The 16,471-nt window shown below is 38.3% G+C and overlaps 1 protein-coding gene across 1 annotated transcript; it reads left to right on the forward strand.

Annotated features, from left to right (window-relative positions):
• The first annotated feature begins 2,443 nt into the window (after positions 1 to 2,443).
• Positions 2,444 to 10,937, forward strand: GRXCR2 (glutaredoxin and cysteine rich domain containing 2). Its single transcript, XM_075599120.1, has 3 exons — positions 2,444 to 2,776; positions 9,072 to 9,299; positions 10,758 to 10,937. Exons 1-3 carry the CDS (start codon positions 2,444 to 2,446, stop codon positions 10,935 to 10,937), a joined length of 741 nt encoding a protein of 246 aa, XP_075455235.1.
• Positions 10,938 to 16,471: the final 5,534 nt, after the last annotated feature.

Here is a 16,471-nt window from a genome sequence, read left to right on the forward strand (position 1 = left end):
CTGCTGCTGCCGCCGCCTCTCCGAGTCCCGCACCTGCCTCTCCGATGCGCCATCTTTAAATGTCCCTCAACATTGATGAGGCTGTGCAGGACTTAGACATTTAAAAATGGGGTTGGAGCGCCCGGTGTCCCTTTTCGATTGGCGCCCCGGGCAAGTGCCCGGCCAGACCGCCCCTTTATCCTGCACTGAAGGGGAGAGAAAGGTTGGCTTATAACTAAGAACTTCCTACAGGTAAATTGGATTCACAAGGTATGAATCTGAATCACCAGTGACCTTATTTCCGATTATTAACCTGGCGTGTATACAGTAGATATGCCACAAGGAATAACTAAAATAAACATTTGAAAGCATTGGTGTCTAATTCATAGGAATTACTGTACGGCCTGTTCTGGTAAGCATTTACTTCTTGATTGATAAGGATAATTAATTTAAGGGAGACATTATTTGTGATTGGAAAAGTCACTTTGTGCTACAGGCACAACAATTAGACAGTAAGCTCTGTGGAGCCTCAATTGTTGAACATTTTACAGAACAATGTATGCTCTAATTTTAATATAAAAAAAAAAATGATGCAACCTTCTTTACCTGTAAAGTCAGTTGTGTTGTTGTGATGTATTTGTGTTTTCCATGAAAATCTCATTGAGCGAACATCTGTCTTTACCTGTAACTGATTTCTTATTATAAGTAGTATGAAACATAACAATTCTAAGAATGTTTGTCTATGTAATGCATTAACTGCTCAAGAGGAAGTCTAGGTATTACTTTTAAAAGCATTTTAATTGTTCTATAATAGAAAGCGTTCTGGGTACATCATGAGAAATATTTCTACAATGACATTCCATGCTGAAAAACAATCAGTAGAGAAAGCTTAACAACAAAATGAGGCCACTTTAATTCCCATTTCAGATATTCCAGTATTGTAAACCATTACACATGTTTGATTTTCTTTTGAATAATATAAACATGTTTACATGGTCTATTACAGATAGGAAATGTCAATTTGAATGATGGTTTTTGCTTTGCATTTGTAATGTCCTATTGAATCTGTTAATAAGGTGACTTACTGCTGTCTGAAGCATGACAAATTATGTTAATAACTGACTGACAAGTAATCACTATGATCACACATGAATGCTAAGGTGAATTGTGGCAGCGGTTGTGCCTTTCAATTACCAGATACCCGCCAGTGCTCTGTATGTAAGCTACTGACAAACAGTGTACATCATGTGACTACAATGTGTCATTATAGCAGTACTTTTACCAGTCCTGAAATGTCTGATTTCTTCAAATGGAAACTGGGCTACTAGAATACAACATGGTAGACCTATTCAACACAGCCATTAATATTACCAATCCCATTGGCCATGAAAATACAACTTATTCCAACATACTGTATCACTGATATTACAAAGGACTAAACTGCTATGTGTACACTTTGGGTCATATTTACTAAGCGGTGCTATGCCAAAAGGCACGTTCTAGCACTGGAAGACACCTTACGGCTGGAGATGGGCGGAACAGTCCAAATCCGTTCCTCAGAATTTCCCGGATAGTTTAGGCTAAATCTGTCCCCCCCATCAAAAACCACAAACGGATTTGGCATTAAATAATCCAAGGGGATTGTTAATAATCCAGACTAATTCCGATATGCTTTTTTTTTATTTTTTTTTTTTTTATAATGAGCCATAAGCCATAAGTGTTTTAGGCATGGTGCTGCTTAGTAAATAATCTTGTCTGTAACAGTTACATACACCCATAACACGTAATGTCTCTAACTGTACATGAAGTGTCAGTAAATATAACGTATAACCTTGTATTATTATCATAACCCTGTGCCCAGGACATATTTGAAAATGTGAGGTAACTCTCAATGTATTATTTCCTGGTAAAACATTTTATAGATAAATAAAATGAAATAAATCGGTCATGGTTTCTCAATTAATATCATGCAAGCATAGGAAATGGCATAGATGAGACTGGATCTTTCAGTAACCATTTGTAATAGAGCTGCTTCTCTCCTATTTTAGTGGGAACATAGGTTTTTATAACATAGTTACATATTCAGAATTTAAGGAAGATAAAAATTTAGAATTTCAATAGGTGATTTCTGTGAATGAAGGGTTAACAAACTCTACAGTTTAATTTCATGTTTGCCCTGTTGACTTATTATTATTTGTAAACTGACTCTTCCACTTCTAAAGAAAGCGGAGGCCAAGGTGCTGTACTCCACATATATTCTATTACTTCTTTCATGAGTATTTATAAATATTTAATAAGGTGGTGTTCATTCTGCTGTTATATAATTCAGGAAGGTTTGAGGTCCTCTAATGTATCACTAGACTTAGAGGAACAAATGAAGACATTGTACTGCTGAGCTCCATATATATGTATATGTACTGTAAAGCTAAATTAGTGGAAACCCACCACCTGGAACCTTTTTTCCATGGAGGAGCTTCAGAGAAAGCTTAGCCAGAAGTATGAAGAAAGATCCCGCAAAGTGAGGTTTAAAATATCATCTGCATATAGTGGTCGAGTTCTGAAACAGGTCTTTGAAGATGGTCATGAATTGAAGTCACCAGAAGAAGAATATCACCACAGCTTTCTACACAACAGTTTTGAGACATCAGAGCATTATTACAGCCAAGGAGAAGCCCATCCTAGGTTTTATCCGGCCACCCGTCTGACAGCACAAAAGATAAGTGTCTTCAGAGATGGCACCTCCTACAGACTGGCTGGTGACCCACAATTCTCTGACTGCCATGGAATTGACAAGAAAGTAAGTAATGCACACAGTTCATGATATATATATATATATATATATATATATATATATATATATATATATCCTTTTATATACACTGATATGTCTATAATTTTTTTTATTTTTTAAAGCTCACTTTTTATTGAAACTTTTTCAGGGTTATGGGGTACAGCAATAAGAAAATGAGGGGGGAAGATAGTCTATACAATTACAGTGTGATCCTCATTGTGGGAGTGTAGGTAGGGGAGGGGGTGTTTGGAGAGGAACATTGTTCATACAGGAGCTCAAAGTATGCCTCGATGGGTAAAAGAAAGGGTTTAGATAGACCACAAAAAGTGTTGGGAGGGGAGTGGGGGTGATGGAAATATTTAAATGAACATTGCTCACTGTTTTTGCTGATATACCTACCAATATTATCATTATATGGTGCTCTCTACCTTGGTCACTATACATAAATATTTACAATAGAACATTTAGCATATACATTTTCAAATAAATGCACTCATATGTACAAAGGACTGAATCATCAAACAGGGCTAAGGCGGGCCAACCAGGGTGCCCATATCGGATCAAATTTACCCATGGAGTCTGTGAAGTATGCCGTAAGATTTTCCATAGCCAATACTTCCCATATTTTTTTCTTAACATGGGTTAGGGTTGGTGCATTGGGGGATTTCCAATTACTGGAAATTAAGTCTTTCTATGTACAGTATATTTAAAATGGAAAAAGGAAAAAAGGGACAGGCACTCCTATATGCAAAAAAGTGAAATGTATTGACTCAACGTTTCAGTCCTCACTGGGACCTTGAGAAAGGTTCCAGTGGGGACCAAAAAGTTGAGTCAATAAATTTCACTTTTTTTGTATATAGGAGTGCCTGTCCCTTTTTTCCTTTTTCTGTATCTTTTTGGACAGTATGCACCCTCCCTTTACCTTTATTTTGTATTTTGTTTTGTGTATGTGCACTGTTTCTGATAAATATATATATATATATAAATATGTAAATATAACTGTATGCTCATCTGCATGTCTAAGGCAGGTCTGCAACCCCGCCCTTCACCATTATCACCCAGCACACAGCACTTCCACTGCAGCAAGGGATTCTGGGAAATGACATGCAAATGAGCACGCAGTGCCACTTTTTGCTTCAAAAAACATTTTTAACTTGCTGCAGTGGAAGTGCTGTGTGCTGGGTGATAATGGTGAAGGGCGGGGTTGCAGACCTGCCTTAGACATGCAGATGAGCATACAGTTATATTTACATATTTGCATATTTGCTTTGCAATGGAGGGTTTTTGTCACTTTTTTTACTCACCATAACTTAACTCAGTATTATGGTATACCCCATCCATTAGCTTCTTTGCATACCCAGTCAATCAACCCCACACTGATGAGACCCATTAAGGTCGAAACAGCTGTCTGTGGGTGGTTTTCTGGGTATGCACCTTAACCCTGGCTGTGCTCAAAGCTGTGACCATGCAGCAAGCTTAAGCCTATAGGGAACTATGTTAAAATTGGTTTTTGAAGCAAAAAGTGGCACTGCGTGCTCATTTGCATGTCATTTCCCAGAATCCCTTGCTGCAGTGGGTGTGCTGGGTGATAATGGTGAAGGGCGGGGTTGCAGATGAGCATACAGTTATATTTACATATTTGCATATTTGCTTTGCAATGGAGGGTTTTTGTCACTTTTTTTACTCACCATAACTTAACTCAGTATTATATATATATTATTTTTTGATTATATATATATATATAACACACACAAAAACCTGCAACAGACCTATAACAATAAGCTGTGCTAAAACCAGTTGAATAAAGTGTGAATAATAACACCATTGGCGGTGCTGGGGATAAAAATAGTATGAAAACCAACACAGAAAAAAGAATCCCCCAAATAGCACTCTAGCATACAGAAAAGTATCAAAATGTATTAATCACAAACAGACATACACGAATTAAAAAAGGAACGGTGGTATCCTGCCTGCTGTAAAGTTGTACTTGAACCCCTTAAAGAGAAGAATAACAAGCTGAAATAAGCTACTGTATTTCAAAATTCTAATTAATCTAAAAGGAGATCTAGTAACTGAACTTATTGTGTGGAACCATATAATAAAATGCTGGTGCTATGTGCTAATTGGTAAGTAACTGCACATATGAATAATAAGGGTGTAGAGGCAAAATAATGATTGCCTCTAAAAACTCAGACTGGCCGGTCAGAAACTGCTAAGATTTAACCCCCTGTATTGGGTGTCAGTGTGTAAATATCAGCAGTATAATACAGTGGTGAAACAAGTATGATTTGGCACACACAGAAGTACACTAGTGGACAGATGACAAGCAATAAAGTCAAATAGGGTACATAAAAGGTACTTAGCACAAGTCCAGCAAGATAGTTAGTCCACAACCGAGGAGAATACTCGTGGGTTCAGAGAGAATGAGTCGCAGCCACAACCGCCACACTGCGCATGCTCCCTGCATGATGGAAGCACAGGGCGGAAACACGTGATGCGGCAGGAAGAAATTATTACAGCTGGGGGCACCACCGAGTCCTGAAGAGTCAAAAAAGCCCCGACGTGCACGTTTCGCCACCTCCTTCATCCGGGGGCTTGACGTGTATTGCTATAGCAACCATATAAGTAGTCTCATACAGTATGTTGTAACGTATGGGGAGATCAGAAGAGTGAGTCAGCTGGAAAGAGGCAATGCTAATAGGCTGTCTCCAAAGACCCTCATTCATTGGAGGAATCAGCAATTTGGGACAGAAATTAACTGCCTGAGTGCAAAGAGGAATAAAAGAAATAATTAATACAGCACACAGAAAAACAAAAGTATATAGAAGGCAATAACTATTAAAAAAAAATTAATATATATATATATATATAGGTATTCCCTGAGGAAGTCGCTTATCGCGACGAAACGCGTAGGGAAGAGCTAGTATTGGACTCATTATATCTGTTTATCATTCATGGACCATATATGAACTTTTCAGTTCATTAGTCATCAGTTACATGACTTTATTTGGAGCCGGCGTTTTGGATTATCCAACGGTGACGCAGGAGATCTGACCTCTGTGTCGGCATCCTGTCACGGGGAGGGGACCCACACTCTCACGAGATCTACTTCCAGGAGGAGACTAGGTGCGCGCGCACCCACCTGGCGTTCGTAGCAAGAGTGTGTAGGACTTTCCAGCACCATCCCTCCACAGAGGCTCCATCGTGGTGACTACAAACGACCTTATATCCATGTCTTTATTTTATCTGCACATTGTAAGTGTCCGTGATTCATCTACACGACATTTTTAATATTAAATTACTATTTTACGCTATGGGAGCCGCGCTGTACTCTTTTTGTATTATATATATATATGACATATATATATATGACTTTATGATATGGACACTTATACATAGACATCTTTATTTAACTTGCTAGTTTTTCCTTTTCGCTTTATTTATCCATTCATTTGTCATTAATACATATTACATTATTTATTAATTCACTTGTGTATTCATATGTATTTTTGTATATGCTCCTTGGTAGTTTGACTTGTTTTCAGTTTTAATTTTATCTTTTGTCCTTAGTTCTCATATATATATGTGTATATATATATGTGTATGTGTATGTATATATATATATATATATATATATATATATATATATATATATATATATATATATATATATATATATATATATATATATATATACAGTGGTCGACAAATCACCAAAAAATCTACTCGCCGAACAAAAAAATCTACTCGCCACCTAGTACCACACATGTGCTGCTTGGGCCAATAGGAGCTCGCCACAATGTTAAATCCACTCGCCCGGTGTTCGACAAAGTACAGTGTTCGACAAACCTATACATTTGCACGCCCCGGGCGAGTGGATTTAACATTGTGGCGAGCTCCTATTGGCCCAAGCAGCACATGTGTGGTACTAGGTGGCGAGTAGATTTTTTTGTTCGGCGAGTAGATTTTTTGGTGATTTGTCGACCACTGTATATATATATATTATATATATATATATATATATATATATATATATATATATATATATATATTATATATATATATATATACATACACATACACATATATATATGAGAACTAAGGACAAAAGATAAAATTAAAACTGAAAACAAGTCAAACTACCAAGGAGCATATACAAAAATACATATGAATACACAAGTGAATTAATAAATAATGTAATATGTATTAATGACAAATGAATGGATAAATAAAGCGAAAAGGAAAAACTAGCAAGTTAAATAAAGATGTCTATGTATAAGTGTCCATATCATAAAGTCACGGGATCGTTACAGGAACATTGCATATCCCATGTATTCGTTCATACCTAGGGGCAGCAAAGTTCCTAATTTAACGATCCAGCGACATTCGCGTTGTAATAATAATCTTTCCAGATCACCACCTCTAATGCCCAAAAATACCTGATCGATGGCAAAGACTTTTAGTAAGTCAGTGTTTGAGTAATGCTTAAGTCTAAAATGTCTTGCTACTGTGGTCAATTTACGTCCACTTTGGAAATCGCGATCACTATTTTTAATATTGCGGACATGTTCTAACACGCGGAATCTAAGCTCTCTAGTGGTCATCCCAATGTAGATCATTGGGCATGAACATTTAAGATAATAGATCACCGCCTTAGACTTGCAATTTAAAGTAGACCTAATTTCAAATCTTGTAAGTCCTTTTGAATCATAGAAGTCCACGCTAGCCTGCATATAATGACAGGCTGAGCATGACCGACATGGTGTAAAACCTTCTCTTGAGGAAAGTGGAAGATCTGCTGGGGATATAGTGGCTATTAACCAGTTTGTCACCTAAATTGGGTGCCCTGCGGCTAACCAAATTAACTCTCTCACCCTGAACTTGTTTCAAATCCACATCTGTGGTGAGGATGTGCCAGTGTTTTTATTTTGCCTCTACACCCTTATTATTCATAGGTGCAGTTACTTACCAATTAGCACATAGCACCAGCATTTTATTATATGGTTCCACACAATAAGTTCAGTTACTAGCTCTCCTTTTAGATTAATTTGAATTTTGAAATAGCTTATTTCAGCTTGTTATTCTTTTCTTTAAGGGGTTCGTGTACAACTTTACAGCAGGCAGGATACCACCTTTCCTTTTTTAATTCATGTATGTCTGTTTGTGATTAATACATTTTGATACTTTTCTGTATGCTAGAGTGCTAATTGGGGGATTCTTTTTTCTGTGTTGGGTTTTATATATATCATAGAAGATATATATATATATATTACACACCTGTATTATAATTATCTAGTCGCTATATCTATGTGAGTTAGGGAATAAAGATGTGAGGTGATAAAAAATGATAGCTGGGAACTAGGTTTCTACATCCAGAAGCTCAGGGTTTTTTTTAAAGCAGTGTACTGTAGTTCTACAATAATCTCCATTATGACCAAGTCACTCCCATGAGCAAACTTTATTAACATCTCCTACACCTGTGTGTATCAAGTATAGTATTGTATGTGAGACCAAATTGATTTGTAAAAGTCGATATACTTGTAATCTCTTCAGTACACTGCTTATTTGTTTTCAGATCTCAGCCTTGCAATCCATACAATCCATTCTAGAAGCAAAATACCCAGGAAACATTCCAGTCATAATTTAGCAAGTCTGCTTTTTTTTAGTACAGACATTATTCACACTCATACTGTATTTAAAAACAAATAGAACTTCTCTCCCTTCTGCATCTATCCTAATGATTCACTGTTTAAGGCCCTCGAGCACGTTAGGCAAAGCATGACTGCAGAGTACTCTAGATATGTAAATTAGGATTTTGACTGGTTTCCTATATTTTAATCATTATATGAAAATAATTTATTGAGGTCTGAAGCTACAGTACATGCTGCTGGTGTATTGAGATGACTTTTAGTCAGATCTGAAATATATAATCGAATGAATTGGATAAAAATAGTAAACTCTCCCCAGAAAGAATTCCTGTGCTATTATTCCATTTTTGTATGTTAAGGTCAATCTTAGAAATGTTACACACACACACACACACACACACACACACACACACACACACACACACACACACACACACACACACACACACACACACACACACACACACACACACACACACACACACACACACACACACACACACACACTATTACTGTGTGCTCATTTGCATGTCAGACAGGTTTGCAGCCCTGCCTTTCACCATTATCACCCCGCAAACAGTGCTTCCACTGCATATGTACAGTATATGTGAACATTTGTTATTACAAACCAATTATGTGATTACATTTTTTAGACTTCTAACGTAATAGACTTTGGCAAGATCATAATCTACACCAGTAATTTAAAGATTATTCGCACTCCAGTGGACAAAAAAGATGTGATGAAAATAGTGACCCAGAGAGAAGCCTCTGAAAACCAAACATGCTTGCACAAAGAGGGCAGACGTGCAGGTGAAGGGGATTTACGTTTGACATCAATGGATGAGTATGAACAGCCTCAAACTCACAAGCAGAATGTACAGGTAAACCATGTGAACCTGCATTTAAATACACTCATAGATTTGACTTCAGGTTTGTCCAGTGTTTTACTAGGAAGTAATACATTGAGAGTTACCTCTCGTTTTCAAGTATGACCTGGGAAGGCTGAAGGTTTTTTTTTTTTTTTTTTTTTAATCAAAGGCATGATTAGGGGAACAAGATTAAATCTTTTGAGTCAATTAGGTAAGTTTTCCAAACCTCCACTCGTGATACAGAGCCACACCAGGTTTTAGGAATAACCAATGCACTTGCATCCAGGTGGATGCACTTTTTTTGCATACTGATAGAAGGTTAGGTGGTTGCCTCAGAAGCCTGGTGGGGACGGAAGTCACGAGGAGAGGTGGAGAATACAGGCACTAGAAACCAGCAAGAACCAGAAACTTTCAGATTTATGTAACTAAATAATTTTGTGTCCAAATGCTTCTCTCCATCAAACCCTCCTCCCCTGTTTATCTGGAAAGTCTATTTAGCAAAGAACATTTGGATATTTGTTGCCAGCATATGTTACCAGGAATAACACGTTGAGTGTTGCCCCTCCTTTTCAAGTGTGTCCTGGGTAAGGGTCTTATATAATTTATGTACTAAACAATTCTTAATACAGAAGCCCAGAAAAAGTATACATTTATGCATTGCTGGGAAGAAGAATTGGGTAAATCCCTTGAGTTTAAAGAGTGGGAGTAAATTTGTACGGCAGACACTAAAAGCTGCTGTGAGAGAAAATGAGTACAAAATGTTATATCGTTAGAATCTAACACCATCACGTCTGAACAAAATATATAGCGATACTTTAACTAAATGCTATAGTTTTGCCCAAGTATTCCCATGCTTTGGTCGGAAATGTACAGTACAACCTCTTTTATTAACCAAATAGACAGCTCCTTCTAATCTAGCTAAATGCATCAGGAAACTAGTTACCCACATCATCACGGCCCCAGATGCTGCATAGCGGCCTTCTGAATACCGGAGAAGGATCCTTAGCTTACCTCAGTTTAAAGCATATATATGGTGTATCATGCAGATGGAAAAAGTAACTAGTTTTAGTACAGAAGATTGCACTACATTTCAGAAAGTCTGGCAGCCATGGCTAAAATATAGTATTGACACTAATTTCAGAGCAAACTCTTTGTTCCAATTATGCATTCACTTCAAAATATTTTCATAATATAAAAAGATCATTTTTAAACACCAGATCCAAAAGGTGGATGATATTTTTTTTTATATGTAAAATATTTATTTTTTACACGAAACGAAACATAGGGGACAGAGCCTTCAAATAGCCTTATTAATTAACTGACTAGAATATTTTATGTAATTGTCCTATAGAACCCATCCATTCTCACCTTAATCCCATATTGCTGAACAATATAGGGACACTCTAACTCTAAAAATGTAGTTGTGAGTAAGAAACATGCCTCTAGATGTCCACTTTTTGTGTGTTTCAGGAAGACGATGAGATGCACCAGTGTTCACAATGCAGAGGGTCAGGATGTGCTCCGTGTTCCCTGTGCCATGGAAGCAAATTTTCCATGCTGGCAAACCGGTTTAAAGAGTCGTACCGTGCCTTGCGCTGTCCTGCCTGTGATGAGAAGGGCATGCAGCCTTGCCAGACATGCTCTCCGTAAAATTCAGAGTTTTTCAGATGTGCAACGTTCAACTGTCACTTCACCCATGAAAACAACAATAGTGTCACCATTTAAACATTGTCTATGATTCCTATGTTGGCGTTAATAAGTAGATGTACCCTAATGCTTAGAAGTATACTGTAGTGCGAATATGTGGTGCTTGGGAACTTCAAATCCAGTCCTTACTCTGTTAGTTTCAATTGTCAAACACCAAGCATAAATGAAAATACAAGGTAACGGAAAAACAAATAAGGTGTGTAAAACAAAATCCCCAGAGCAATATGTCACAGCAGTGCTAAATAGATACAATAAGTCAAATGCAAAAGCAGTACATCCAAGATTAACCCATAAAAAGGACTCTTACCACCGAAAAGAATAAAAACATATTTTCAATACAAATAGTAATCAGATGATAAACATACAGAATCCACAAATAGTAATAACATTCTAACTAAAAAATATACTTAACATGAGAGCTGATACCCAAGTATTTGTGTTCTTTCTGTTTACTATTTGTATTTAATATATTTTTATACTATGTGTTTTTATTGATATTGTCCTCCAGACAGGGTTGCCATCTTCTACTGAAGGCCAACCCGGAGAGGAAAAAAAATCCCTTACTTGGTGTGGCGTGGTGCAGCGGCGTCTCCCGGCATCCTGCTGCAATTCCCCCTCCAACTGCAGTGAACATGGTTGTGCGGTGTCAAATGACGCTGTGTTGCCATGGCAACTGGATGCTACGCGTGACGTCACGCAGCGTCCGGTTGCCATGGCAATGCGGCAGCATTTGACGCCGTGTAGCCATGTTCACTGCAGTTCGAGGGGGAATTGCAGGAGAATAACAGAGAATGCCGGAGACACCACCTCACCACACCGCACCCCGCCGCCACCCGGAGATTGACAACGGCAACCCGTAGCCAAGTGCCCGAAATCCGGAGTCTCCGGGTCAAACCCGGAGAGGTGCCAACCCGGCCCCCAGATGAGTTCATCTTGGTTATCCCATTTTTGCATTGTACTATTACCATGTTATTTAAACATATTAAAAGTCATTTATCAGAATGGTTTGAACAAGGGCATTTTTGAGACCTAGAAAATTACTATGTTGGGCTACAAAAGCAAAATTGCATTTACAGTTCTCAGCAGTGGTCTTTTATAAAGCATAGCTGGCAACCTTGAATAACTGTATAACTACAGTTGTAAGGAGGAGGAAAAGTGGTTTGCAGATATGTTGTTTCAGTACATCAGCAATTAAAAATTCCCTTTCACTGACACTGGACATATTTAGTAGTATCAGGCATACAAGAGGGAATATCAATTCCAACTCTATTACCATTATAAACGGCAACATTCCAGCAAAACAGATCCTCTATCCCTATCTGTGTGTTTCTGTCTCCTATAGCCCTTTTTTCTGTCGGCAACTCTTCCCCTTTCCATTATAAATAAAATGACTGTAAATTTCTGCTCTTTAGCACCTTTTTGCCACATACAGGTGAGTTGCAGGAAGATGGGAGATCTCTAAGCATCACCCAGAAGTCCAAGAAGAGTTGGCAGCTTTGCACTACTGTTTAGAGATTGACCTTCACAGCTCTGAAATGGTTTACTTATGTCATTAAACAATGATGGTGTGTATGGTTTTCTTAAAATGCATTGAGAGCTACATGAAATGCTTTACCGTGGTCCCAAATTGTGGTGTTATACCACACTAACCCAACATATTACTTCATTAAACTAGGTTTAATTATTCCTACATTTGTACCAGATGTATATTTGATATGTTCAATCCACATTATCAAAATATCTTATTTATATGCTTTATAATGGTTGTACAACTGGAATCCTGCTGGCCAGCTGCCTCCCCAAAAAGAGGGTTTAATCTGGCCATTGGCACTGGTAATTAGTCAGGATAGTCAGGAGAAAAAGTCAGTAGTAATGATAAGCAATAAAATATGTTGAGCAAAAGAGGTTTTGGTTGAAATACAAAGCAGAGGGAGAGAGTAGCCAGTGTGTGGAAGAGACGTAAAGATTGCAGTACACATACTTTGCTTACCCATATTGTAGCCCTCATGAGAATCTTCTGCAGTCAATTATAGTTCTGGTAAAACAATTGAGCCCTTAACTGCTTGGACATGAGATATTAAAGCTTGATAACATTAAACTTAATGATAGTCCCTGAAACCAACTGAAGGAATCTCATTGGCTTTAACAGATGTTTTCCTGACATCCATGCCTTCTCTTCTCAGTCATGAAAACATTTGTCACGGCACCTTGTGATAACAATGCTTCATTGATGGTATAGTGTAAGTACAGGCATACCCCGGTTTAAGGACACTCACTTTAAGTACACTCGCGAGTAAGTACATCTCGCTCAATAGACAAACGGCAGCTCGCGCATGCGCATGTCTGCACGTCCTGAACAGCATTACTGAATCCCTACCTGTACTGAAGCTGTGCGCAAGCGGGGAGACTATAGAGCCTGTTACACATGCGTTATTTACATCAGTTCTGCACATATATAACGATTGCCGTACAGTACATGCATCGATAAGTGGGGAAAAAGCAGTGCTTCACTTTAAGTACATTTTCGCTTTACATACATGCTCCGGTCCCATTGCGTACGTTAATGCGGGGTATGCCTGTACATAGAGCTTTATAAACATACAAAGAGACCAGTGAGGTTTCAAAGGTTCTGAAAAACATTATTACATCTATAAAATGCTCTCTTATCACTCCATTAAAAACTACAAAACCTGTACAGACTCTACACTTCCCTAGGACCAATATACTGTAGCTGCCAAAACTCTGCACTTCAGCTTTTATTTAAACACACATGTAGTAATGGAATTGTTGATGCAAGTGTAGCCCCCTTTTCCCTGTGCCTAAGGGAAACTACGTGTAATGCGGTACCTGAGTGGCTTACAGGAGGCCTGATACTCCGCAGAAGGGAGCCTGGGGTGACCTTGGTTCACTTACACACAGCACCTCCACCTGAGAAGGATCCTCACACAGTGGGATAGCCCCTCCCAAGACAACACAACAGTAAATATACACACTTGGTACTATAAACACACGTAAATCCCCACCCAAATGTAGGGTGTAGTGCTACCCCTGAGAACTGTTGGTGCACTTGATGTTATACCTTCCTGGGCGCTCCAGCACCTGGGTACCACTGAATAGTGCAAAGGATCCATCTGATCCCTTATGGCAGTCGATCCGGTTTGTCCAATGAAGACGTCCGCCTCTGCATGGGGTGAACTCCCGCTGAGGGTCTCACCATAAAGAGTCTATTATTATAGGCCTGGATCTGGTCCCAGACTGCAGGCCTTGCTCACCACGTCGTGGTTAATCACTGGCACCTAATACTAGTGCTGCTATGGGAAAGTGTCCCCACCTGGGGGCCTTCCCTGTAGCAGCCACAAGCTAAGGGTGGTTGGGGCCTAACTGGGGCCTAACTGGGGCCTGCGGGGCAACTCTAGGCCTAGTCCAGAGAAGAGAAAGAGACAGGCTCCAGGGCACTCCCAAATCGATCCAGATCACTTATAAATCACAAATGAAAAATCGTGGTCCCAATGTAGAAAAATTTGAAAAATCTTTATTGCAGTATACAAAAGTAGACAGTATAAAACCTCCCATGCGTTTCAACCAACAACTGGTCTTTCTCAAGGAGTAACAAAATGAGGTTAGCAAGCACTCTATATAGGTGCTGAACAATTAAAAAAACACAATCAGGTGAAATTGATTGTACAATCAAACAATACAACAAGTACTGATTATAGTAAGAAACCATAATAAAATATAATGCAGGAAACCTATAAAGGTAAAAATGATGAATGTGCAGAACCATGATGCTCAGAAGTATATCGAAAAAACATATCGATGTATAGATGCTTGTAGTTAATACTGCATCAATGATACAATCAAGATAATGAAATCTGATACCATAATGATTAAACTAATAACACTGGCCTGGAACCTTAACATTGATCATAATATGATGAGCCACAATGTAATCTGCAGTAATATAATAAACGTATGTGTAGGTATGCAGTGCAGCAGTGACAAGGTTAACTTTCAGCTGGGAAGCTCCTAACAATTAGAGTGGTCCCAGCTGCATAATCAAGGTGTTTTAAAACCCCCAGGCTGCACACACATGGAGGCTAGCTTGTCAAGAGATAGGACTGAAATGCTGAAGTAAGATTACAGCTATAAGGTCTGTTTTCAAAGTACATGTTTGATGAACTGTCTGTGTCCTGCATGCTGAAAAGAAGCTGTTTTGTTTTTGTATGCTGAAAATAAGCTGTTTTTGTGTGCTGTATTTTTTAAGGCTCAATAAATAAGCCTTATCAAGAGAACCCGCGTGTGGTTGCATGTACACTGCAACAGACACACTTTATTTTTATTAAATTAAACTTGTATCTCTTTAAAGTTTTATGAGTCAACTTATCCAATCCACTTGCCTTTTTACACGTGTCAGTTCGTAATTAGGGCAGCAGTAACATGAGGTGCCACTGAGACACATATTGATGGGATGTACTATATATTCTCTCCAACTGTCATCTCTTTTCTTAGTGACAAGTATATCAGCCTATTTGATGTGCTATATCTCTTTCTGGCTAGTTCTTGTAAAATGTAAATTACCAAGTGTCTTACATTTTACACAGATGGAAGTAAGTACATCTATAAAAATAATCTTTTTTTTTTTTTAATGCTTCACCACATGTAGTTTTTTTTTTTCCACTTATCAATTATATTTTTATTTTTCTCTGTAGAAAAATGCAATTTAGTCATCAACTAAAGCAGGGGTGCTCAACTCCAGTCCTACGCCTTTCCCCCTCCCCCCAACAGGTCAGGTTTTCAGGATATCCCAGCTAGGCCTCTGATTGAGCCACCTGTGCTGAAGTTGGGCTATCCTGAAAACCTGACCTGTTGGGGGGGCTTGAGGACTGGAGTTGATCACCCATGAGCTAAAGTATATTTGACATAATTCAACCTAAACAGCAAAGTTTTGACTTCTAAATGCATGAATTTAAAACACGTAGAGCACATAATGCATTAAAAACACGTAACAACGTACAGTATCAAGGTGTTTAGCATCAGTTTTAAGTGCTTTAACATCTCCTGCATCAGCTTGCTACTTGGGGAATATCAGTAGGAGGAGTAGGGGTTACATGATACACATATTACAGATGTAGCAGGTGTTATTACTCCTGTTATCGCACAATACTATATTAGTGCTTCTGCGAGTTTAAACGTGCACTTCTTCACTGCTTGATACAAATTGATTAATGTCACATGTTACTGTGCGATGACTGGTGTAATATATCCTGCTATATTTGTGTAACGGAATATAAAATTATGCATATTTTACATTTATTGTTCTTAGCGCCACAAAAACTGTTACATTTGAGTGGACAAAAACTCCTTTGACTAATGATCTGCATCAAATGTAACACATACAGACACAATGCAAAAATAGATTTTATGTGCATCCAATTGTAGCCCTCAATATTTGAATATTTTGACAAATCTATACTTTC

The sequence above is a fragment of the Ascaphus truei genome, chromosome 5 (genome assembly GCF_040206685.1).
Source record: "Ascaphus truei isolate aAscTru1 chromosome 5, aAscTru1.hap1, whole genome shotgun sequence".
Classification (NCBI taxonomy): domain Eukaryota; kingdom Metazoa; phylum Chordata; class Amphibia; order Anura; family Ascaphidae; genus Ascaphus; species Ascaphus truei.